The sequence below is a fragment of the Pempheris klunzingeri genome, chromosome 10 (genome assembly GCF_042242105.1).
Source record: "Pempheris klunzingeri isolate RE-2024b chromosome 10, fPemKlu1.hap1, whole genome shotgun sequence".
Taxonomy (NCBI): Eukaryota; Metazoa; Chordata; class Actinopteri; order Acropomatiformes; family Pempheridae; genus Pempheris; species Pempheris klunzingeri.
The window spans coordinates 20307062-20333260 of NC_092021.1; the positions used below are offsets into that span (position 1 = coordinate 20307062).

Genomic DNA, 26199 nt, shown 5'->3' on the forward strand with positions numbered 1-26199 from the left:
AATGTAAACCAGTATTTATTGGTGATGGACAGCTGCAGCACACGTTCTGGTCAGCTTGTTTGGATGTGTTTTGGAGTCACCTCCTGTGTGTCAAGAGGTAAAATTTTTCCCAGGTTACAGTTTATATTTGTAAAATCAGTGCATCAGTACCGATAAACGTGTGTAGGTACAAAAGAGGGGAACTATCTGGGAAGTGAAAATTCCTCGAGCTGCATGCAGGTCATTAATGAGCATCCACCACACTGAGTGGCAGCTGAGTCTTTTCTGTGCTCGATGGGTCAAAAAGTTGGAGAAAAGTCTCGGCCTGCCTGGTTGACTGAAGGGGACGGTTGAGCTGTAAATCCGCTTGTACTCATTTTTGGGGGTTGCAGGGATGTCATAAACTGTTGTTGTTTTTGCAGAATTCATCCTCATCCATGCATCGCTGACTGTGTTTAGTATCCTCTTAAATGGACCAGAGCCGCAACGATCAAGAAGCTGTAGCTTATGGGAGTTGGGCTGCCTGGTTAGCTGAGGTGGAGAGTTGGATTGCTGATGAACTGGGAGGAGGCCATCTGTCACTTGTGATGACACATATCACTACCTTGGAAAATGTGTGGAGTGAGAGGCCTGATGTCTGTACATCTAAAACTGGTATGTACCTGTAACTTGAGGTTGAAGCGCTGATGATGTCGTCCTTTTTGGGATTAGGATGTTGTAGATCTTTTTCTTTTTTTTAATTCTTGTCGCTGGCTATGTTTAAATGAACCATAGACGCTACAATCAAGGGGCTGTAGGGTTAGAACGTCACTTCTGCCAAGAAAAAACCAAGAAGGGGACGACCAAGATGGCCATAAAGCGAAACAGTGGGTGACGTCATGGTGGCCACGTCCACTTCTTACATACAGTCTTACATGCAGCATGCAGCAAGGACAAAAAGGAGTCATCATTTTCAGTCAACAGTTACAACAACCCCCATAGCTTAACTGTTTGTGCATGTCTGTTTAAAGTTAGCATGAATGCAAAGCACCAAACTGAAATAGAGAAACTGCTGCTTTTGGTTGTGTCAAAGTCAAACCATTGTGTCTACAATACAATGAACGCAAGGCAAAAATAATCTTCATAAAAAATGAGTCTTTCTCAGGAGAAAATCTTTTTTTTGTTGCTCGTAAAATACAGAATCATTCTCAGACATGCCACTTCTCCTCTGAGCTCAAAAAGGAAATAGATATTGATAACATCACTGCAGCTTTTCTCTGATTGGTCAAACTGACAGTGGTACAACTAAGCGGGTGTTACAACACTCCCCAGTCTCCTCTACTCCATAACATCAACATGAACTGCACTCTGTGCAACAACAGCGGCATCAAACACATACAGTAACGTGGAGGCTGTGACAATAAAGGACACGAGCTGGTGCCGCCGACCTTCAGTGATCAAAAAATTACAGGAAGTGAGATGAAGATCAAATCTTACAAACCTTAATGTTCTTTTATTCAAAATGCCTTTAGTCTCCTTTGAACTTTTAACCTACACATTAGTCAAGGTTCCCACATCTCATACTGGACACGCTATAGATTATTTGCTAGTGCATCAAACCATTTTCCAATATAAATGCAAATTGAGTTTTCTTGAGTGAATGCAATAGATAAGACAGATTCAAATAATTCTTCTCTGATCACGACTTGAACCATTTTGACTTTTTCACACTCTTCTGTTGTTCACATCTCAGAACGTCAGTCAAAATTGCCGAATATGTTTTTAAGGAACAAAGTGGCTGCATGCTTGATAATTCTCTAAATGTTTACCCCCCAAAATGTGTATAATTTGTTTCCTCCCATTTCTATAAGACTGACAGAATAGCTGCCATCAAAGTAGAATGGCTGCCTGGATGCGAACCAGGCTTTTATCTGAACTCACAAACAGAAGCACAACACAAAAGCTGATACTGAATCGACTGCCTGATATTTCAAGTAATAACAAGATGGACCAAATTGAACCTAATTATGTTTTTCAGAGCTCTCAGTGCAACTGCGTTCACTTCTGTTCTCACTTGATGTCAAGGCAACCTCCTAGCCAACTCCCTCTATTATCCTCAGCCTCCGTGTCGCTTCATTTCAAAATGAATACACAGAACAGTCTCTGTTCAATTTGCATTTATTTTACTTCATTTGAAGTTTTTGAAGAGGACCGTTGCCTTTTTTTTAGTGGTCAGAAATATTATTAGTTCAGAGGATAACCTTTTGCTTCCACATTCATATCTCCATGGCATTCAGTGTCTTTTCACACTCTAAGTCATTTCTAATTAAAAAGTGATTGAAAGCTTCTCTCACATAATCTGGCTACAGATAACCACTTCAGTCATCTTGGAAATGGCACGTAGTGTGATAAAGCTGTAATGACCACAGCTGACACCTGTTACCTGTGATAAATCTGAATAATTCATGTGTTTGGTGGTTTAACATAGAGCCATGTGTTATTTATTCTATGAGATTATTCTGTGGTTTGGGAGTGAAACAAATATGTATACATATACTATGACATAAACTAGGTTTAGTTTTAAGGCACTTACATTTTACTTGATTTTCTATCTCATTGCATTAAGTTGCACATTTGATTTTTAAGATTTCACACCTAAAACACACAATAATCTCCTAGATTAAAGCATGTTGCATTGCTCCACTTTAAACCACCACAAGCAGCTTTGACCCTTAACCCTGACCTACCCCTTCCCCAAGGGTCTTCCTCTAAATTCAACTATACAGGCAGAATAACTCCGAACAGTATGTTGCAAAGTAAATAAGGTGACAAAATAAGAATAAAATTGATATTATGGTTATATTATGGTGTGTTGAACGCCTCCTCAGTAGCCTCGGTTCATCCTCACAACGGAGAGTTCCTTTGATAAAATCTATCCATCCATCCATCCATCCATCCATCCATCCATCCATTGTGCGGTGAAACTTGTTTTTATCTGTACATATGGCAATAAACTATTGAATTGAATTGAATTTGCCTTCAGCACCGTGGACAGCAGCCAGTTGTGCCTGCGGGCTTCTGTCGCCATCTGGTGGCCAAAATGAGAAACTGAAAGCAGAAAAACCAAGAATGAGTTGACGTCATGTGATTGACTCTTTGATTTATTGGGGAAAATCGTAGTTGTTGTATTGGCGCAGTAGTTTTTCAGCTAAAGATAAACGGCACCAACCACTGTAACAATGAAACATAATAATAGCTGCTGAGCATGTGCACGGTCGTCGCCGTTTAAAAGTTCTGACGTCAGCAGGTGATTTCTCCCCAACGCTCTGTTGCTAGTAGCAACCATTACTGTCACCGTTCCGTGAGAGTTTAACTGACATTGTTACATCCGCCATTTTGTCAGAAACAAGTATTAACAAGTTATCTACTCCTCAAAAGCCCTTGATGGAGCACTATCAGTAGGAACTCCCTTTATCGCAGCTATTTTGTGATCGTTTATTTGTGATTTAGCAGAATTTAGTTTAACTGCTAACCAAGCTAGCCATGTAGCATTAGCTGTCTAAAGATAATGTGTTGCTAATGTTAGCCTACATTACTGTTGGGCCTCCACTGCTATTGTGGACTTTATGTGTAGGTTTATATAAGTGTAAGTCCGATTTTTCTTCCTGTTTCGTTCCATTGTCATGTTGTTTTCATAGTTTTGAACACTTTTGGCGCTGCTTTGTCAGACCATTCATGGTGACCACCTGTTTTGGTGTGCTGTTGTCCTCCTGTCCCACTTTTATTTATTCTTTTTCTTTAATTGTTTTCTTCCTATTTGTCCTTACATTTCACATTTCACACTGTACTGTGCTTTGCAGTCATAGCTGCATATTTTTGGTAATAATGGACATAGGGTGACCTGATTCTTTAAATAGTACTGAATGTGTGAAAGTAGATGACAACATGACACTGAATCCACTGTTGTTAACAAGAGAGATCAATGAATCCTTTACAGAGGGCCACTCCAACCATTGCACTGTGATGTACCCTACCAAAAAGTACCTGCACAAAACATTGAATGAAGGACTTTAACTTGTGTAGAGCAGTTTAATGTTGTGGCATCGCTACTTTTAATGAGGAAAATGATCCCTTCACCTATTCCTCTGACTACCAGACATTAAAATGCAAACTGTGCAGGTCCCATCAGCCAATATGAGGCTCAACCATCACTGCTGACATCCAATCAGCTGATGGCTGATGGGATTGGATGAGCAATCAAAGTGTGTTTTCCTCCCGCATCCTGTCTGGATCTCTGGAGGCGAACACACATAATCATTAGCGTGATCCTGCACGTCCCGCTGTTTCTGCTGTGATTTGTTCGGTGATGGAAAACACCCGCTGCTTTGCAAACCGCTTCTCCGACTACAAAGGTGCGCTGCTCCCGGGTCAGGGCGTCCAGGCCGCCGTCGTCGCCACCGTCGAGAAAGTCCTGAAAAAGGTTCCCAAAGACGTCGGGGACTATGACGGAGGGCTGTACGATGGTCCTGCCGGGGTGGCTTACATGCTGTACCATGTCAGCGAGTGTCCGCTCTTCTCCGAGTACCGGGAGGTCTACCTGAAGACGGCCAAGCAGATCATCGACGTGTCGGTCAGATACGTGGATGCTGAGCCGGACAAAAACATGCGCGCAGCCTTCCTGCTCGGCGGGGCGGGCATCTACGCGGTGGCCGCTCTGATATATAAATCCCTGGGCTTGGCTGATTTCGTCAAGCCGCTGACCAAATTTCGTAACCTGTGGGAGGTGTGTGCGCCCATCAGCTTCCTGGAGTGCGGCTCGGATGAGCTGTTTGTCGGGCGGGCCGGGTACCTGTGCGCCGCCCTGGTCCTCAAACAGAAGCTGGGCATAGAGGTGAGCTCCCGGACAAGTGCACCCCAGGGTGACCCATCTCACCTCCACTCAGACAGTTGCTGACAGGTCTTTATCTACTCTACTCTGATCTTATTAAAGGTTAATTAGCACAAGGATTAATGTTTGTTAACATGTATGCAAGTGATGATCACTTATTCATCTGTTAATGCACTAGATTATTTATTCTAAATAGAAAGTGAACTGCTCATCACAATTTTCCCACATGTCATCAAATGGTCTTAACTCTGTATGTCCCTTTCCACACACACTGGAGAAGCTGAAACCAGCAAACATTCATGTTTTAGCTCAACAGCTGACTTAAGAAATTGATTGTTAACAAATGAGTTGATCGACTGAACGTTTCAGCTTCAAAATCAAACCTGTATTTTAAAATTATGACAAGATGAGGAACGAACAAAACTGATGATGCAACAGGTTTACATCTCTTCAATCACGTGTGTGTATGTACAGCTAGTTTACAAGGTTTGTTTATATCTTAAACATGTGTGTCCTGTGACGATTAACTTAACTCTCTTTAATTCTGCAGATTCTGAGCAAGGATCAATTCAAATCTATTTGTCAGGCCATCATCGAGTCAGGAAAACAGTACGCCAGGAGGAAGAGGAAGCCTTTTCCCCTCATGTACTCGTACTATGGAACTGAGTATCTCGGTAAGTTAATTCACTGATTCAGAAGTACGTCAGCCTCCTTTCAGTCTTTAATGTCTCTCTGAGTTATCAAGTGTGAACTACCATCTGGAAATTAAGATGTTTAGTCTAACTCTCACTTTCACAGCTGCTGTCTTCTGACTATAGGAGGAGTTTCTGTTATCACACAGTGACGATATGCAGACGCAGATGTAGAGTTGGTGTGTTGACATGTGTGAAGCTAACCTTCCTTTCCTTGACTGCATCAGATGAAGGCAGCCGTCAGGGTTGGAGCTCCTCAGTAACTTTCAGACCAACACACAGTTCATAGTAAGCATAGCCTCGCTGGCCACTTCTGCATGGATACAACGGGAACTTTGAGGATAATGAGGAGGTGAAATAAATGACACGTTTTTAAACTCACACCTGGTTGCAGGTGCTGCATGTGTTACGGTTTGCCTGAAGCATTTTGCTCGTGGAGGGGATCTTTCATTTGATGAGCTCAACATGAATAAGCTGCAGAGAAAAAAAAAGGAATTCACAGACACTGGCTGCCCCGCCTCAGAGAGCTGTGTTTTCCCTGCATGTGTCCAACTTTATTTAGGACGACTCGGCCCAATGTCCCAATGAAGTATGTCCACATTTGAGGATTCTGCCGCTCACAGTTTACGTCCAATCCCAGCGTTTAGTGTTGTTTCTGGGTTGAGGAGGATGTAAGGGTGTGGAGGTCAGGGTTTGTAGTGCATTTGACTTTCATGTAGGAGTTTTTGTGTCTTCACAGACCTGAAATTAATGTTATTAGCATAACCAGCCTAATCCTTCCTGAACCATAACCAAGTGTTTCAGATCCCTAACCTTGAAGGAAATGTTTGTTTCTGCACTTCTCCTATTTGCTTTCTTGTCGAGAGTTAGATGAGAAAATTGATACCACTCTCATGTCTGTAAGCTAAAGATGAAGCTGCCACCAGCAGGTGGCTAACTTAGCTTAGCATAATGACTTGAAACAAGGGTAAACAGCTACCTTTGCTCTGTCCGAAGATGAACACAGTCGGCCTACCAACACTGATAAAGCTCACTAATTAATAAGTTATATGTCCATATGTAACAGACAGATACGAGAGTGGTATCAATCTTCTCATTTACCTTTTGGCAAGAAAGCAAATCAGCACATTTTCCAAAATCTTGATTTCTTTCCTTTAACCATAACTTAGTCATATTTGCCATAACCATGATCTTCCCCTAACCTTTCTGTAGTTACCATTCACAGATATGATAGAAAACTAGAATTTTAACAACGTTGGCATTGGACGTAAAAAAAAAAAATCACCTTAGGGTTGGGCGATATGGCTTTTGAATAATATCTCAATGTTTTTAGGCTATACCTCAATATACCATATAAATATCTATATATGCTTTTTCTCTAAAATAACATACAGCAAATTCTCAAAAAGTGGCTGATTGAGGAGCCCATGTCTTAATTTTGAGGCCTATAAAGGTAAACAAACACTAAATAATTATATGAATTAAGTTATATATATATATTAGTTAGATTATAAAGTGTTTCATTATTATTAAGTGCTTTCAGTGACTGTAGCAACCAGACAGTAAGCTAGGCTAGCACAACTGGTACGATGTAACTAATCTGTATGATGCTATAGGTGAAGCTACCCCACAGAATTTAAAGTAGCTTTAACATCTACAGCAGTAAAATTCATCCATCTGATATCTTTACCTCTGATCCTTAGAAGATGTCGGGGGGGGGCCAACCCCAGCTGACAATCACAGGGCAAACACACAGACTGATGACCATTCACACTGACATCTCACATTCACACCTACAGACAGTTTAGAGTCACCAAGTATCCTAACCTGCATGTAGGAGGACTGTGGGAGGAAGCTAGATACCCTGAGAGAACCCACACAAGCACAGAGAGCTCTCAAACTCTTGGTAAAATGCAAAATACATTTCTTTTTTATTTGTATCTTTTTAAAAAAAGACTGAACACTTATCTGCCATATCACACTCAAATTGGTAATCGAATATCGGCCAGCCCTAACACCTTTAACTTAATCTGTGGTTTTGCAGAATCATCTAATATCGACTTACTTGTCTGGGGCTAGGATTGCAAGACTACAAAAAATACTCAATTTTCTCAACTTTACGCATGTATGTTACCTGATTAGATGAATATCTCGTCTTTGACACCTCATGATTACTGGACTAAAACAGGAGCTCAACTGTGGTACAAACAATCAAGTTTAAGTTACAATTTTTTTTACATGTAGACGACTTCCTTAGTGCTGGAAATCAAAATATTTCCAAAACTGTGAAGTATGCATAGCAGGATACAGTTTATAAGGTACAGCGTACATAGAAAAAACAAGTCCTCCTGTAGTCCTTTGTGAATGTTTGTGCTTGTATGCTTCGGGTTGTGTCTGTCTGCGTGCCCGGCATGGTGCTTCCCTGCATGCCTGGCTTGTTGGGTGCTTGTGTACGATCCCCTCCCCTCCACTCCCGTCAGGTGCAGCCCACGGCCTTTCGTCGGTGCTGCAGATGCTGCTGAGCTACCAGGACATGCTCAGTGGGGCAGAGAGGGACCTGGTGTGGCAGAGCGTCAATTTCCTCATGAACCAGGAGCAGAACTGTAACTGGCCTGCCGAGCTGGGCGCCGTCATCGAGAGAGAGAACGAGCTGGTGCACTGGTGCCACGGAGCCCCAGGTACACCCCAGGTGTCACTATGAGCGTGCTCAGGTGGTCATGCATGGCTTCTCAGTTGTTGTTTGCACTGTTACACTGATGACTCCGTCCTCTCATGCAGGCGTGGCATATCTTTTTGCTAAAGCCTACCTGATCAATAAGAAGCCCCAGTATCTGGACACGTGCATCCGTAGTGGGGAGCTTGTGTGGCAGAAAGGTCTGCTGAAGAAGGGACCTGGGATTTGTCACGGAGTTGCAGGCAGCGCTTACGTCTTCCTCCTGCTTTATCGGCTCACAGGCAACTCCAAATACATCTACCGTGCTCAGAGGCAAGAAATCCCTCCCTCTGTTTCCCGCAGGGCTGCAGGCTGGGTCATGAGGTGAAACGCCACCGGTTAAACTCACACCAAGCTGCAATGTGTGACTCGCCACCACCTTCATTTTTAGCCTGCTGCGTGGCTCTAGGGGTGGCAGTTTTGGTCTGACTTCACCACTGTGGTCAAGACTGAAATATCTCAACTGGCAGACAGATCGCTGTGAAATTTTGTTCGTATATTCATGGATGGGTCACATTGTTTTGAACGATCCTCTGATGTTTCTCTCAGCAAGTAGACATTTGTGGTTTATAGTGACCTATTTCAATAACTTATTAAATTTACACGAAATTTGCAACAGGTTTGCCCTATTGTGGAAGAATTTGATTAACTTTGGTGATTGTTACACTTTTCATCTAGCGCCTTCACAAATTTGTTTTACGACCAAATACCTGCAAAACTAATATTCTCCTCAGTGTCAGCTGTATGTTTTGATTAGTGCTAATCAGCATGCTAACATTAGCTAAACTTACTGGTGACCATGGTAAGCATTACACCTGCTGCACAACAAAGCTGCTTGTGTGGCTCCCAAAAATATTGAGTCCTAAATAGTATCAGACTCAGTCTTAAATACGCCATCATGTATAATTTATCTATATTTGTTGAGGTTAAAACTCTCATCTGACCCAGAAATTCGCTGAGGAAAATCAGACATGACCTCACTGTCCTCAGTGGTGCAGTAGCCATGGCCCTGCCTCCCCATCAGCGGTAATCTGTTCACTTAAAATGTCGCTTTCCATTAATGTCTCTCAACTCTTCTTTCCTCCCCAAAGGTTCGCAGAGTTTCTCTTCACTGAGGAGTTTAAGATGGGCTCCCACTCAGTGACCAGTGTCTACAGTCTATTTGAAGGTCTGTCGGGGACCGTTTGTTTCCTGGTCGACCTGCTGCAGCCGGAGCAGTCAGAGTTCCCTCTGTTTAGTGTCTTTGTGTGAATGGACCCCGGGTTACTGCTGTTTACTGACCTGAACAAACACCACTCCTTCCCTCTGAAATCCCTCAAAAACAGGATTGGTAGAAGCAGAGTCTTTAAGAACCTGGATTAAAACTGTGGTCAAAGTGGGAGCGTAGGGAGGGACGGTGTTTGTTTGGGATTTAGAAAATCTCATTTGAGTACAGCTGCAGTAGAAAAACGGTCTGTTGTCTAGTTTTGTGTCTGTACCAAAATGGATGTTCAACTTCCAGGCTTTGCCAGACCTGTTCCACTTACTGTAACATGCCTCATCTCAATCTACAATGTAGTCAACTGCACTAGAGCAGAGGTTTTCAAACTGTGGGGGGGGCAAAACTCCTGCATGAGGTGAATTTTAGTCAAAAATTGTGCTCCTCATAACCCACTATGTCATAACTCAACATTTTAGATTCAGTGTGATTTACACTTCCTGACAAAATAATGACGAATAAAGATCCGAATAAAGATCCGCGAATCCATTTGGAAATCATACAAAAAAGACTATAACTACAGAATTTGCTTGAGAATCATGAGTTTTTTTGTCTAGTAAGTAATCTGGTGATAGTTGTCTGTAAATCTATGGGTGCATTGCAAAAAGGAACTGCTAATAGCTATTTAGGCATAGTTTTAATGGTGCCAATGTATCAAAATATTCGCCAAAAATAGTTGTAAGCCAGGGGGGCGCAGTTGTAGCAACTTTGTCTGGGGGGTTTCAGACTCTGAACACTCCTGCAGTACGCTGTTTGAAAATGCAGCATCGTCTGCAAAGATGCTGCTCTCAGGTGAGAAAACACACATGCACATCTTCCTTTGGCACACGGCAATCACACCCACGTCACACAAAAGGTGTCACATAATGCCTTTGAAATTTTTCTACCACTCCACCAGCTCAGCGTCACGTCTCGCAGACCTTTCAGTTTGTATGTAGTGTACGCAATTTCTGAAAATTATTGCTGTCACAACCTTTAATGATGAATATAATAGAGGCATTTTGAGAGAGGCACAACCAACAGATGCTGTGGGAATTAACTGTAGATTATTGTCCTATTAATAGTGTGCAATATCAGACTCACCTGTTCGAACAGAGGTTGTGTAGCAGTGTGACAGCTGTTTGTATATTTGATGTTTCAAACTGTGAAATGTTAAATATGTTGTGATTTGTTACAACTTTTACCCAGGGTGAAAAAAAAAAGTTTGTAATGGAGAACAGAAGAGTAAGTAATGTCTCAGTGTGAGACTTTCATTTTCTTTTCAATGCAATCAGATTAAGATGCTACTCAGATGTGTAAACATCCACAGTCAATGGAGGATTTCTTCACATAAATGTGATAATGAAGCCTTAAAAACAAATTTCTAGAATTTGGATATGATCACATCTCTCATAGTGAATAAGGATTGTCAACATTTGAAAGTGAAAGTGAAAATGCTTTGGGCAGCGTTCTGGACATGTGGCTCGAACCAAAGCAGTTCCCTAGTGCTAACTGTGCCTGTTGTGGAACATGTATAAGCTGCATGTATGTGTGTGTGTGTGCTGTTTTTGTATTTGCAATCCAAGCTGTCCACAAACAGTCTGAAGGATCATTGTTAGTAATAAAGTGTCCACATGAAAAAAAGAAAGTTTTAGTTGTAGTTTTATGAAACGTTGTCCTTAAGTGCCCTCACAGCGGAAACACTGACATAATGAATCACATCTGATTTGTATGAAGACAAGAAGAAAATTCATTATGATGTTTACTGTTGAGTAACTGATTACTTTTCACCACATCACACTATTTTATTGTGATTTAAATGTTTCGAGGATGGCCTTGTTTACAATGTGACACCAGAGAAGGAAGAAAACATGATCACTCACATATGAAATAGATGCCTTGCCTAAAAATCTGAGTATATAAGTAAATCCCTTAGAGGTCATGAGTCTAAAAAAAAGAAAAAGAGAGAAAATGAAAGACTCATTACAAATTCTCTAATGAATTCTCTAGTATGAAACTGACCCAATAATGTGAGTAAATTAACATTAACTTGAATTATTTTCTGGGTCTTATTTCCACTGTAACGTTCTCCACCTCCCCTCTGTGCCTCATTTTGTCTTAAGTCTTATTCACCCTTTATTTTACAGGGTACTTTGTGTAAAAAAACAAAAAACAAAACCAAAAGAATCAGGATTTGATGTCTCCTCCATCACGCTGTGGTGTCTGAGTCTGCAGGGCGTTTCTCTCTGTGGACTCTGGAGGGCGCAGCGCCTCTTGCGCCCTCCGCAGACTCTCTGCGGGACAACACTTGCGGACGTCCTGCCTTCCTCAGTAAACACACGGCGTCTCCTCCGGACCGTCCGACCGGCCGCCCGGTGGTTATGGACGTGCGGACCCTGAGCCAAGCCGCGCTCCCCTCATGGCGCAGTGAGTGAGGATGCGCCTCCCCAGTTCCATCTTTGTGTCGGTGTCTCTGTTCACGGCCGAGACCACGGCAGCGCTCTACCTCAGCTCCACGTACCGCTCCGCTGGAGACCAAATCTGGCAAGGGCTCACGCTCCTCTTCACGCTCGTGCCGTCCGTGCTCGTGCAGCTGACCCTCACCTTCATCCACCGGGACCTGAGCAGGGACAGACCTCTGGTTCTGCTGCTGCACATCCTGCAGCTCGGACCCATCGTCAGGTCAGTGGCTGGCTTGTTTATCTCAGTGTTTGGCCCCACGAAGGAGCCCTGGATGCCATTGTGCTCCTCATCTCCGCTATGTCACACCACCAAACATCTATTATTACCCACAGGTGTCGCGTGCACGGGTGGTTTTCCCCGTTAAAAACATGTCTGACCTGCCTGCACATAAGCTGCTTACGGATGGTTTGGTGAAAGCATTGCGCACATGCTGTTGTTTTCATTTTCTCCGGCCTTTTGTCTCTTGGTGGCTGCTTACATGCTGCTGCTGCTGCTGCTGCTGCTGCAGTGGTCAATGTATCTCTGTGCCATGTAGCCTGATCAATACACCCACTGCTCATCGATATGGCCCATATACGCACACAGCTGCCAGCCAAAGATCACCTCCCTGTCACAGTTTGATCATCTTCAGCCATGCTCTCACAGACCGAGCTGTGTCTAATTTATTCATGACTGCTCCATCTGAAAGGACATTAAATCCCCCACCACGAGGAAGCTGACATAACCTACAGATTGTGGCTGTTTCTCATTGATGAAGGAACCCGAAAACATCTACACGCAAGTGCTTTAAACCATAATAGGCCTGATGTTTCTCTGAGTAAACCCTGACCTGACCTGACTGGACCATCTGCCTCAGCTATAGGAATCTGAGCCTAATCCTGCATGTGTGCTGCCTCCCTACTGTACACACAGACCTACAGTATGATAGTGTTAGCACATGTACTCTATCTGACAATTAAACCAAAGCTCTTTAGGTTTATGGGATTTTAATTAAAAGAGAGCTTGGACTCCAGGAAATTTTGATGAGTAAATGATTAATCGAATAAAGGATAGATGCTTTTATGATTAAATGAAATAATCGGTAGTTCCAGCTGTGGTAGTAATGGAAAGCCATTATAAAAGTAGAAGCAATTAGGAGTTTTAGCTCCCAAAAACGGTGTCTGACTCAACGTTTCACCCTCGTCTTCGCCAGGCAAATAGGCAACAGGATAAAGAGCGAGGTATGCGCAGTATATGGATGCCAAACTGGCTGCATCGTGCTGCTGCTGATGTTTGTATAATTTCTGATACTCAGTCAAGATGAAAAACATCATCAGTGCCCGAAGATCTGACAGAAAACATCTCACAAAATATATCCAAAATACCTTTTAATTCAGTGTCAGTAATATGTCCAGTTTTCCAAATTGCCTTTTAATTTACTGAGCAGAGGATTGTGGGTTGTAATTTCTGCTCCTGCATCCTTCAAATTTGGATTTTTAGCTGTTTTAGAGTCACTTATGAAGCAAAAGGCCCTAATATTCTTTGGTTCAAGCTGCTCAAATGGAAATATTTACTGGGGAAAATGAGTATGTTTAATGTATTGATTTGTAAATAGCTTTGACTATTTTCAGACGTTTCATACTCCATGAAAATAGTAGATTCTGAAAGTCAACTAACAGAAAATGGAGCAGATGTTTTGATGATTTGATTGCTCATTTAAGTCGGATCATTTGTGTAAAATGCCACTTATTCACTTGATCCAGCTCCTCAAATGTCTGTTTCACCCTCACAGATGAAATATCTTTTTGTTACGGACTGTTGTTTGGAGACGTCACTCCAGGTTCTGGATTAATTGATCAATTGATGAATCTAGAAAACAACAGTTAGCTGCACTCATGTGTTGTAACTGTTCAGTGAACCTTCAGCTCGTCAATACAAACTAACAGAGACAGCTATATTCATGACAACCCGATAACATCCACACTTTAGTCTTTCCCTCGGTCGACCAGTTGAGCAGAGCTCGCTCACACACATGTTGATTCCCCAGCGGTGGCCTCAGTGGGTCTGACCCTGCCTGGCCCGTTTCCCCTTCAGAGTGCATTCAGATGATTACTGCTCAGACTCCCACATCTGTCCTCAGTGAAGAGCACATCTAAGAATAGCACATGTCACCGCTGGCTCCTTATCTCTGACAAGCACAACCGGAGAGGGTCCGTTTCTACTTCCTCTTCTCAGAGAGGCATCAGCCGCCCCAAAACAACACTTCTATTATCACATGCCTCTTATTGTTTTGTGGAAGAGCAGCAATGACGCTTGTTGTGCTGTTGAGCAACTTTTCATTCTAACTCCTCCTGAGTTGTACATTGTGCGCGTGTGATCATTTCTTCTTTCACTGCTGTTTACAGAAGTAGAGTTTAGTCTGTTAAGACTGCGAGTTGACTGAAGACTGAAAGTTTCTAGCCTGACTCAAGGTCCACATACTGTCCTGTTCTGCAGCTTTTATACCGCCAATGCCTTTTTAATGTTTTCATTAATCAAGAGTGAAAGTCGAAGGTTTATGTGGTGCTCCAATGGATTTCTGTAACAATACAGAGTGATGTATGTGCAGAGTTTGACACTAGAAGGCTGTTTTCACATTCATCACCTCATTTTGTCATTAATTTGGAAGTCAATGATGTAGCGTACATAAATGAAATGTGAAAACGTGAACCTCCAGGTCAGAATCCCTACAGAGACAAAAACAGTAACTTTACACAGTAGTTGCTGGCCAATCGCTGTCGCAGTTAGTTAGTTTGTTTATATTATTGTGTGAGTTTGGTGGTTTAAAGGGTTAGTTTGGGTTCAGCACAATGTTGTCTAACACACTGTAACAAAAAACAAACCAATTGACCAAGGCAGCAGTAAACCAGCAGCTCCTGTTCTCTGCAAGGTAAAAATGACTGTTTTTTCTCAATGCAGTCTGGTGGGTGATACAACAGCTGTTTCTGGTCAAACAAAAGGGATTTTACAGTTCTGTCTCTGCAGGGATCCTTTCCACGATGTTGTCAGATACTTAGAATAACAATCTCAGCCTGTTCAAGCACTTTTAGTACTCGGCTGTTGACAGAGGCAATCTATTGTACCGATTATACAGGTTTTTGTACCTACCATTTATTTAGAATCCAAAATATGTAGAAACCATATCCAGGTTTATTAATATGAGACTTATCCTTTAAAGCATCTTTAAATCTGCAATCACTGATCATTTGGCTCCCACACCATAAACAAGCTGTGAACACATCATTGACACTTTTAAGTGGACATGATGAGCTTGTTAGCATGCTGCTGCTTATTTACACCTCTAGGAGTCACAGAGCAACGTTGGCGCTCATTTGGAGTCGTGTTTCTGGCCATCAGATGAAAATTCACTGTCTTTTAGCTCTGTTTTTGGTCTCTACCGGCTCCTGAGGGAAATGTCTGGCTCTTTAGCAGCTAAATCCTCCTCTATGTTCCTCAGTTTGCTGCTAACTTCGTGTGTCTGGTGCCGGGCAGGTCGTGCATAGTGGATTTTTAGAGCTGCTTAGCCGAAAACAGTTGCCATCACGTCATCCTCCAATGAGATTTTGGTAATTTGTTTAACATCTGAAAAGCTGCTTACAGACTCAACCTGTACAGTTTTATTTATTCATATTTTTTCAATCCAATCAGTGATGTGTTCACTGGACACGCCACTCCAGTGGAGTTCAGACTGATAAACAGTCAGCACCCCTGTGGCTTAAATCTCCCTGCCTTGCTGTTTTACTGGCACCATTTATCAGCTCTGCTCTTTACCAACACAGACCTCTGAACCGCAGCCAGCGCTTCAGTGCTTTTGGTGTTTCACTGACAGGTTCCTGTCTGTTACTGACATCGCTTTACACATCCATAACAACAGAGAGCTAAATGCTGCTGCACATCCACCAATAGACATTTATCTGGGGGCTTCTCCAGCTGCTCACATTTATTGTTTTGGTTACACCGACTTAGTGCTGAATCAGTAAGTCAGCATATGGACCTTTACTAAAGCTCTGTTAGTGATCAAAGTTAGCACTGCAACGGTTTCTCTAATTACTCAATAGTCAACTGTCAAGCAAAAAATGTCAATCTGTCTCAAGTTACAGCTTCTTAAATGTGATTTGTATTTGCTTTGCTTGCTTTTATTTTCATCATAGCGTTTTACACTGAATTATCTTTTGGTTACAGACTGTTGGCTCAACAAAACAAATGATTTGAAGATGTCACATTGGGCATTTTTCACAATTTTCTATAATTTTGTTGCTAAACCATTCATAATCTAATCCACAAAAAAAAAAAAAAGAATCAGTGGACTGATCGGTAATGGGAATAAGCACGAGCTGCAGCCCTGCATTGCTTCAACTTTCTTAAATTAAAACAAGAAGAGCAGAGGACATATGTAGTTAAAAGTATGCAAGCACAGAAAACAAACAAACAAAAGAAAGATAAGAGATCCACGAATTAATAATAAAAGCACAGCCCTGCTCAGTGAACCACCACAGGCCATTCTTTAAAGGGCTGTCTGACAGAGTGAAGCTCACAAGAAAAGCCATCAAGGGAGATCAAATGTTCATGAAATCATCACGATGGAGGATACATGACACGTCATTTGGCTGCAGCTCTTCTGCTCTGCTGTATTTCAGATGCTTTGCTTGGTTTAAGTAGAAGAGGTTCTTTGCTGTTACAGGGTGAAAGAAATAAACTATCTTTGATTTGAGGGATTTGAGGGACGCTCAGTGTGTCTGACACGATGTGTGTAAATGACATTTTTCACGCTGTGCTGACACGTAGAGAAAAAAAATGCAGTGATGGTTACTTTTTCCCCTGTTTTGATGATTTAATCAATTAGAGCATTGACCAAACAACAAGAATAAGAGTCGCTTACCGAATTTTGTAGCAGATGTTCATGTTTCCCTCAGGATGCATTGCAGTTAGTAACTTTTGCTTTTACAACCTATTACCTGCAAAGCAAAAAAACATCCCCATCAGCCTCAGGTGTAGGGCTTACTACTGTGCTGATTGTTTGATGTTAGCATGCTAACACACTACACTACGATTCTGTACACAGATTACACCATTATACCTTTGAAACATCAGCAAATAAGCATTGGGAGTATGTTACTGTAGCATGCTGGTGTCAGCATTTAGATACTTCACATAGATGCTACCGTGGCAGTCCCTTTCATTTTGTCTGGTTTTGTTTATTGTGAGTTGCTGTAATGGTGTGTGTGAATGTGATTTTTGAGTTTTCAGTTAATGTGGACACCAGAAGGAAAAGTCTCTGTGTTAAATAACCCGGTGTTTCCCACCTTTAGTCCTGGTCCGAGGGCTCCACTGCTCTGCATGTGTTAGATGTTTCCCTCTTCAAAGGCGCCGGATTCAAATGAGTGGGTCGTTATCAGGCCACTGCAGACACTTGATGATGAGTTGATGATTTAAATTTGGTGTGTTTGATGAGGGAACCATCTGAAACATGCAGGGAGCAGGACCAGTGCTGGGAAACACCGGGTTAAGTGTTTGCTGTTGTTGTGTTGCAGGTGTCTGGAGGCGTTCTGTATCTACGGCAGCGTGGGCCGTGTGGAGGAGCCTTATGTCAGCATCACCAGGAAGAAGCAGATGCCTCGCGGGGGTCAGTCTGAGGAGGTGGAGCGGCAGGTGGGGCAGGCGGAGGGGAAACTGTTTACACACCGAGCAGCCTTCGCCCGCACCTCTGTCATTCAGGCCTTCCTGGGATCTGCCCCCCAGCTCACCCTGCAGCTCTACATCTGCGTCCTGCAGCAGGGGGTCTCCATCGGAAGAGGTGAGGAGGCAGGGTACAGGTACTCTACAGGTGTGCGTGTGTGTGTGTGTGTGTGAGACTGTGGACTGTTTGATTCCATGGTCACGTGTACCTTAAATCCATCCAACTCCACTGAGAGCACAGTCTGTCCTCCCCCCGTCACCAGTCCACAATCTATTATGATGTGGGATGATCAGCTAAGTGCCATATTAGAAATAAGAGGATGCTGTTTTTGTGAGTCAAAGTGGCGTTATGTAACTGCCTCTCTGGTGTCGAGGATGGAAAATGTTGATTCTCTCCGTCAGTGGGTGCAGATCTGGAGTCAGGCTGTCCTCAGAGATTTAACAAAGGTTCATGCAAAGTCAAACAAGGACATCTGGTATTTAAATCAGGCCCAACTCAACGATGCAATAAATTCACAGACCTTATTTCCTCTGCTCCTGGTGGTCTGACACTTCTATTTCACGCTCTCTGATCCAACAGCCTGAACGTGATGAACATGAGCTGAAGTTCAGGACCTTAAAGGAAAAGTCTGTCAGAAGCTCATATGGACATTGAAACAGCTTTTGCTTGTTGTAATTATTCCTTCTGTTTGTTCTGGCAATTAAAAGATCCCTTCATCATGTGTTTCCAGTGTAAGTAATGGAAGACGAACGATTTCGTACCAAGACTAAGATTGATTGATCAGACCTCATATTAACTTGAAATAATCTCTGGAATCAGTTAAACTGGGAGCATGTTTGTCAAACAGGACGAAAGATTACAGCAACAAACCTGTTCCAGTGTTCATATGAGCGCCTGAATGTTGTTTTACCCTCTGCAGCTCATGTATTCATCAGTGATTTCACACAGTGTTTTTATAGTAACATAACTTTATTTATGTATCAGAGAGACAAGCTGTTGGAAACCAGCTGAAGGGGCTGATGTGGGGCTTTCACACAGCTTCTCATGCACGTCTGTAGACCTTAGAAAAGTAAAATATATATATATGTAATGAATATTTTCAGTGATTTACTGACATGACGTGGACTTTCAGAGAAAGACACAGGCACAAAACAAGTTGGGATGAAATAATTAGATGTAAATAGATTGTTGTAATAGAGATAATTGCAGATTTGCAGTCTGAAGGCACTATTGACATTTTCCATGTATTTGGTTTCCAGACATCCTCACACTTTGATAAATTAACTAAATAAGAAGTTAGAAGTTATGTAGCTGATAACCTGCTCTTTAACTAACTCTTTGTTTTCCGATGTCAGGCACACTGATGGTGATCTCCCTCCTGTCCATTGTGTACGGAGCGCTGCGCTGCAACATCCTGGCCATTAAGATCAAATATGACGACTATGAAGTGGACGTGCGGCCCCTCGCTTATCTTTGCATTTTCCTGTGGAGAAGCTTTGAGATCGCCACTCGTGTGGTGGTTCTGGTTCTGTTCAGCTCTGTGCTGCAGCTCTGGGTCCTGCCCGTGGTTCTGCTTAACTTCCTCGTTTTCTTCCTCTACCCCTGGATCCTGTTCTGGCAGAGCCACTCACCGTTCCCGGAGAACATAGAAAAAACTCTGACCAGGGTGGGGACCACCATCGTGCTCTGCCTGCTCACGTTCCTCTACGCCGGCATCAACATGTTCTGCTGGTCAGCCGTGCAGGTGAAACTCAATGACCCAGACCTCATCAACAAGTCCCAGAACTGGTATCGCATGGCTGTGTACTACATGCTGCGTTTTGTGGAGAACGCCTCGCTGCTTCTGCTGTGGTACATCTATAAAACGGATTTCTACAAGTTCATCTGTGCCCCGCTGCTGGTGCTGCAGCTGCTGGTAGCCTACGCCATCGCCATCTTCTTCATGCTGGTCTTCTACCAGTTCTGCCATCCATGTCGGAAGCTCTTCTCCTCCAGCATGACCCATGGCCTTTGGAACTGCTCCTCTCTTCTCTGTCTCATGTGCAGCTCGACTTCGCCACAGAACAGGCCGATGGGAAAGTCTGTCCTGGAGCCACCCAGCCCCATCGCACGCAAACCGGCGGCTAAGGACAAGGCCCACGACACGGCCAGTGACGGCACAGACGACCTGCCTAACGACACAACCTATGACATGCTCAATGATACAATCTATGACACTCCTAATGAAACGGGCAATAATATAAGTGGTGGGATCAATGGTGACATTGGCCACAGTGTATCCTGCAATGCCTAAAGCATTACAATTATTCAGCGTGCCATTCGGAGGACTCTGACAGTCATCATACCCTCTGTAACCTTTGAAGTGCCACATGAATCCCTGTGTGAGTTGAGTTTACACTTAAATCTTGATTTCATACATCCATCTCAGCTCTGTTTTCTGCCACTGTCTCTTCCTCCTACATGAAGCAAATGTGTCCTTATCTGGAGCTCTGTTCCGGCTACAAACGTGTATAGCGCTCACTTGTGTTAACCAGTGTGCAGAAACACAGCAGAGGTGATGCCGTCACCTGCTTCATCAGCCAGCCTGTCGTTCTGCAGCCTTTAGTGAAGATAAAAACCAATGGACACCACCTTTAGTTCCTTAGTTTTGGAGACTGTGTCCACTTATATGCTGCATTACTGATCACAAGGAGCCATGCATTTGAATTGATTGTATTAAGTGTCTGTCTTCGGCATGGAGGTGTGCATGTGTGGAGCCTCAGATGTTAATCCTGCAGGGGGGGCTGAGTCTGTTTTGTACAGTTTTTTTGTGTGGACCCCCCCCCATAGTTTTATGGCTGCAAGCAATCAGCTTTTTTACCCCTTGATAAGAGCTTTATCATTACTACGCGCTGCTTCTGTGATGTATTTGTGCTTGACGGTGAGATGTGACATTACACACGTTGTTAAAGAGCCTGTTCGATCACCCATCACATCACTGTAGAGCACACACGTCCCCACACGTCACGGCTTTTGCACGTTTACAAAACGGATGAGAGTGGCTGATGGATAAGTGGCTTCGGTCCAGCTGTTGAGCAGCAACAGCTGTGCTGATGTGAAACACATCGTTTGGATGCATCTGCATTTTTCAAATTCACGCTTGTTACGTCTGTATCTCATTAGAATACTTACACACAAAAATTTAGTATATCCAGTTGAAAAATATTTTGATGTACAGTTGTGTGTGTGTGTGTGTGAGAGAGAGAATGTCAGTGTTGTCTGTTTTTGCACTGAACTTCTTTTTGCAATGTACCTGCAGAGGGAGAACAACCCTGCTATCACATGAATGCTCCTAATGTTTGTACAAATGAGACAAGCAACCTTTGAAGCCAAAAAAAGAAAAAAAAAATCTGAAAAGCCTGTACATCAAACAGTCTCACACAGAGAAAGAGAAAATGATTTTAACAGATGAAAATCCCACTGGAAAAGTTAAATAAATTTATATTTATGTGAAAATTGTCAGAACTGTTTGCTGAGATGTTTTGCTGAGAAGCAGTGACTACACGGTCCTGTGCTGATCTCTAGTGGACGAAGGCGCAACCTGCACTTCCCCCTCGAGTCAAACAAATCCTTTCTCACATTCTGGTTTGTAGAGATCAACAGAATCAGACACAAAAACCATGGATACTTTTTATTGACTGCACTGATCAACAAATGTCTTCACTAAACAGACTATAACTCAACAGCTTTACAGATGAAGTCCAGGATTTCTACTAAGAAAATCTAGAAAAAAAAGTGCGCTGATCGCTGGAACTGACTGGAAATACACTCATATCTGCTCAGTTACAGATATACAATTTCAGTCATTAAAATATGAATGCAGTACACTTTATACAAGTTGCCAGGCATCTATTAAAACAACAGTCAGACTTTTCTTAAATACTAAACTTTTCATTACAGAAACACTTCAGTGTGTTTCATGTGTGAATGTCTTGAAGAAGAGTTTACGACCATGCTAGCAGCTTTGGGAGGCTGTACCAAAGAGGTCTGAGCTAAATGCTAACATGCTCACATTGACGACGCTAACATACTGAAGTTCAGCAAGTATAATGTTAAATTGTATTTACCATCTTAGTGTAGCGTGTTAGCATGATAACATTTGATAATTAGCACTAAACAAGGAACAGCTGTGGTTCTTAATGTCATTATTTCTGCAGGTATCTGGTCATAAACCAAATCGTTGGACACACTGAAACTTAACCTAATGGTGGCGCTAGATGAAAAGTCAGAGATTCACCAAAGTTATTTCTATTAATCCTGAGGGGGACTTCAATGTGTGTAGCAAATTTCATGCTAATCCATTGAAAAGTTGTTGAGATATTTCAGCCTGGACCATCCTCAGAGCCTTGCTGCTAGCATGGCTAAACATGCATCAAGTTCATTATTGGGTACATTATGCACACATTACCACATTTGAGACAACTTATGGAGAGAGGATGTTTAGTTTTGTCGCAATAACATGTGTCTGATGTTTAAGTACTGCTTCAGGGTTGCATTCTGACCACGACTTTGGTCCCTACGCGGCAACATTTGCTCACAGCCGCACGTTAAAACGCAGGCCGTCGACTCACAAACCACAACTCTCATCCTGAAGTTACGTTGTTCAAGCCTGTGGGGAGAAAAGAGTTACGTGTACATGAGCTTCTACCAGAGGGTGTCGTCAGAGGATCTTCACGGCCTCTCGGTCACGGCGCCATTTCAAGCACAGCTTCAGACATGACGGTGTTCGGAGAGGGAGCGCGGCGAAGCTCCGTGCTGCCGTCACAGAGTCACGGCGACAGCGAACACGCTGACCACGCAGTACATGGTGCGATTCTCCCACCTGACTGTGCAGCTTCCTGAAAGACACAAACAAGCAGGAGAAACGATTTCCGGTTATAGAACACATTTCTGTATCATCATACTGTATCGTACATGACAAAAACATGAGATAAAAACATATGAAATAAGAAGCTTTTACAATGACAAGGGAAGAAGATAAAAAAGTATTACTGTTGCTATTAAAAAGGGAATAATAATAATACTCTTCTATCTAGAAGCTTGCGAAAAAAGACAAGCTGTAGGTCTGCTTTTAAAAGAAGAAACTGTCACACCAGATCTTAGTTCATTTGGTAGGACTACAGCGACCATAAGCTGATTTTACTGTAGGTTTAGTGAGGAGACCTTTAACTGATCATCTACAGCATTTGTTCGGTGTGTTAACTACGTGGGAAGGCAGCTGAGCCATTAATACATTTATAAACAATCAGCTGTATCTTAAAATCAGTTCTTTGTTTTACTGGGAGCCTGTGAAGTTAAAATAGGAGTGATGTGTTCAGAGTTTTTTGGTTTTAGTTCTAGTTCATACATAAAGAGTTCATTTAACAGCCTCTCTGTCAGTCCAGCAAAAAGTGCATCACAGTCATCTGGTCCAGAGGAAATAAATGCATGAACGAGCTTTTCAGAATCTGACTGTGAGGATGCATCTACAATAACAACAACAGTTTTTTGGTACTGACAGAAATGTGCCAAGTACCAAAAACTGTCAGTAAATGTCTGGTCAGGTCAATAATTTTGTCACTTGTTTTTCAAGGATTCAAGGAACTTTATTGTCATACCAGCACACATTTACACATGGGATGGTACGAAATTTCGCTCTCAGGTCCCGGACAAACAGATAGTCCCTAACTTAAATAGTAATTTTGGAAATTTAAAATAATTTTATTGAGGAAAAGTTCTGGCATGACTGCTGTGTTTAAACAAAATTTAATAGAGAATTTTGACTCCTCTTATCTAATAAACATTTTTTAAGAGGAATATCTCAGTATAATATAACAATATAATAAAATTGTAGCTCTAATTGTGCGTAATCTCTCACCGTCCGTGGCAGTGTCCCAGTAGCAGGAGTTGGCTGTGTGGAGACCGGCGCCGCTCTTCTGCATGATCGTACAGTTTACTGCAAAACATCAGAGATCAGTGATGCTCGGTCACATGTGAGCTCTACGTTTCAACATCATGTCCCGGGGCCTCATGTTACTGTGCATGACGGCTGGTCAGCTCACCGATGTATTTGAACGGCCGTCCCTGCTTCACCAGGTGAGTCAGAGAGTGCTCCACTATACTGGCCGTCCACTGGTTCACTTTACTCTGGTTATACTCTGTTCCACCAATAACACCTTCAACACACTGAGAGAGACACACACACACACACACACACACACACACACACAGTCACATTAACCATTAACTGTCCTCACATTTTATATGGATTTGCAATAAAATACAGTAAAATAATGTTTCCAGGAATTAAAAGGTACCTCTTTAATGGAGATACTGGCCTCATCAGCACTGAAGACAACCTGCAGGGACGTTAAAAATGGAAAAACGTGGTTAGTTGGTGGCATCTCTCTGGTTTACTTCCTTTTTTTTTTTTATTGCATGAGGAAACTTCCTTATAGACTCAGAGTTCGCACGGCTTTTTAAGATTAAACTCAAGCACTTTCAAAGTAGCTGAATAAAATGAAAAAGGATCATATTAACAAAATGGTCAAATTAACTTTTTTTTATGATGATGTATGTATAATGAAGTACAACAGTTTGTGTCATTAGTCTGTGCTTAGTAGTACAGTAAATTATTATTATTAGTAATTTAGGATTTTGCATGTTTATTGGTGTCCACCAGGGTGGAAATTTGTCTTCAGCTCGCCAGACACAAGCAACATCAGCATAAGAAGCAACAACAGAGTAAAAAAAGAGACAACAGCATAAAAAAAAACACAGCAGCCTAAGAAGCAAGTGGACAACTGGTAAGAAAACAAGCACATAGAAATTACACACTCAGTTCATGTCAATGTCAGCACTCAGATCTCATCAGTCACCTGCTGAACTGAGGATACTGATTGCCCTTGGGATAAAGGACCTCTTAGATATATTTTTAGTTGCTAGAGGGGCTCTACAGTGTCTCCCAGAGCTCAAGAGCTCAAACTGGCCAAAGAGGGGATGGGAGCTGCCAGGATGCTTCTCGCCTTCTTCCTCATCCTCTCTGTAAACAGCTGGGTCAAGAGCTTCTGGGGTTTGCCCAAGATTTTTCTCGCCAGTGAGACAATCCTGGATAATTTGTTCTTAGATCTACAGTTGAGGTGTCTGTACCACACAATAGTTTTATGCACTGTCTCTAAAATCTGCTGACTGACACCAAGACCACAGAGTTTCCTGATAAGATAAAGTCGCTGTGAGCATCTCTTGAAGACAACCTGAGAGTCCAGGACTACACCGAGGTATTTAAAATGTTCCACATTTTCAACATGATGGCCGCTGAGAGAAACAGGCTCTGTTTTACGATTTAAATACTATTCAGGGTTTACTTGGCTACCTTCATGTTCATAAATCAACTTCACTAAATTCCAGAGGGAAATAATGGACTTTTAACCTTGAATTAATTGCAAATTGAAATGTTAGAAATCATACAGAGTATATAAAATACTACGCAGTGTTATACAGTTACTTTGGATATCTAAAGTACATTTTTGATGACAGCTCTGTAGTTTTGATTAAGATTTTCACCATAGACTAGATAACAATAAATACAATATAATCCACAGGCTTTGATTTTTGCATGTAATGCAGTATTTAATAGATTATGTGCCTGAGGATTTCTGCCCCCACTGCTCCACAGAAAGCCACTTCATCATCAACCAAACGTAAGACAAACGTGTGGGGTTAAACTATTTAATAATACCGTTTCTGCCGTGAATATTTTAAAGTAAATCTGATGCTGTGACCACACCCCGCCGGACACACCGTTAGCCTCGGCTAACTGACCAAGCTAGCTCATTTTAGCTAACACCAGCTAACCGTGGCGCCTTTTTAGTGTTAACTTCAGACAGGTAAATTCAATGCAATTCAGAATATCATCACCTCATCTCCAGAGTTATACTCCTCCATCGTTGCTGAGCCTGACAGAGTGGTGTGTGTTTTCTTTGTTACCGCCGGTGTCTCCGTCTGTGTGTGTGTCAGTGGTGGTGGGTTGTTGTTCCGGTTTACTTCCGGTTATTTAGAGTCAAAGAGTTCACACAAGAAGGTCCTCACCGCTTGCAGCTGATCACTGCGCCGCCCTCTGTTGCCTCTCTGTGGTTTAATTTAGTCACTACAAAGCCAGAGCAGGAACATCAGAGGGCGGTTTTTTTTTTTTACAAACCAATAAATCAACTGATTAATGGAGAAAGAATACAAAACTGCTAAAATGAGCTCCAACTCAACCAACTCCAACAGTAAAATCCTGCTTTAACATTAGCAGGTGGGTAATAATGAGCTAATGTTAGTATAAGAGCCACCAGGGGCATTTTTTCTGCTTGGATGTAATACTTCCTCCATCAGTGGTGCAGCCTGTCAGAGAAGCAGAGGTCCTCACATCTTCATAAATCCAGTTTTATCCAGTTAAATCTTCTAATTATGGGCTGGGCTCAGACTTCCACATGATTGAAAATAATGTTCTTAATATCTGGAAACTTTATGTTCTACCCAACTGGTAATATT

At 42.4% G+C, this 26199-nt stretch overlaps 3 protein-coding genes across 4 annotated transcripts; 2 read left to right on the forward strand and 1 right to left on the reverse strand.

The window, feature by feature from the left end:
* Positions 1 to 4324: 4324 nt before the first annotated feature.
* On the forward strand, positions 4325 to 9502 carry LOC139208902 (lanC-like protein 3). The gene is made up of 5 exons (XM_070838673.1): positions 4325 to 4849; positions 5397 to 5520; positions 8019 to 8216; positions 8317 to 8524; positions 9343 to 9502. Exons 1-5 carry the CDS (start codon positions 4325 to 4327, stop codon positions 9500 to 9502), a joined length of 1215 nt encoding a protein of 404 aa, XP_070694774.1.
* A 2328-nt stretch (positions 9503 to 11830) lies between these two features.
* On the forward strand, positions 11831 to 21100 carry xk (X-linked Kx blood group (McLeod syndrome)). Its single transcript, XM_070838112.1, has 3 exons — positions 11831 to 12170; positions 17501 to 17763; positions 19002 to 21100. Exons 1-3 carry the CDS (start codon positions 11926 to 11928, stop codon positions 19937 to 19939), a joined length of 1446 nt encoding a protein of 481 aa, XP_070694213.1. The 5' UTR covers positions 11831 to 11925; the 3' UTR covers positions 19940 to 21100.
* Positions 21101 to 21318: 218 nt separating this feature from the next.
* On the reverse strand, positions 21319 to 25676 carry LOC139208432 (dynein light chain Tctex-type 3-like). Of its 2 annotated transcripts, XR_011585181.1 has the most exons (6): positions 25582 to 25676; positions 23982 to 24023; positions 23727 to 23850; positions 23543 to 23620; positions 21717 to 22523; positions 21319 to 21684 (listed from the first exon to the last, which is right to left on the reverse strand). XR_011585181.1 is itself a non-coding variant. In XM_070838113.1 (5 exons), the coding sequence occupies exons 1-5, from the start codon at positions 25606 to 25608 to the stop codon at positions 22447 to 22449; spliced, it is 348 nt and encodes a 115-aa protein (XP_070694214.1). In that variant the 5' UTR covers positions 25609 to 25676; the 3' UTR covers positions 21319 to 22446. The 2 variants fall into 2 exon arrangements, 1 of the variants encoding a protein (XP_070694214.1); XM_070838113.1 differs by having other exon boundaries at positions 21319 to 22523.
* Between the last annotated feature and the right edge of the window lie 523 nt (positions 25677 to 26199).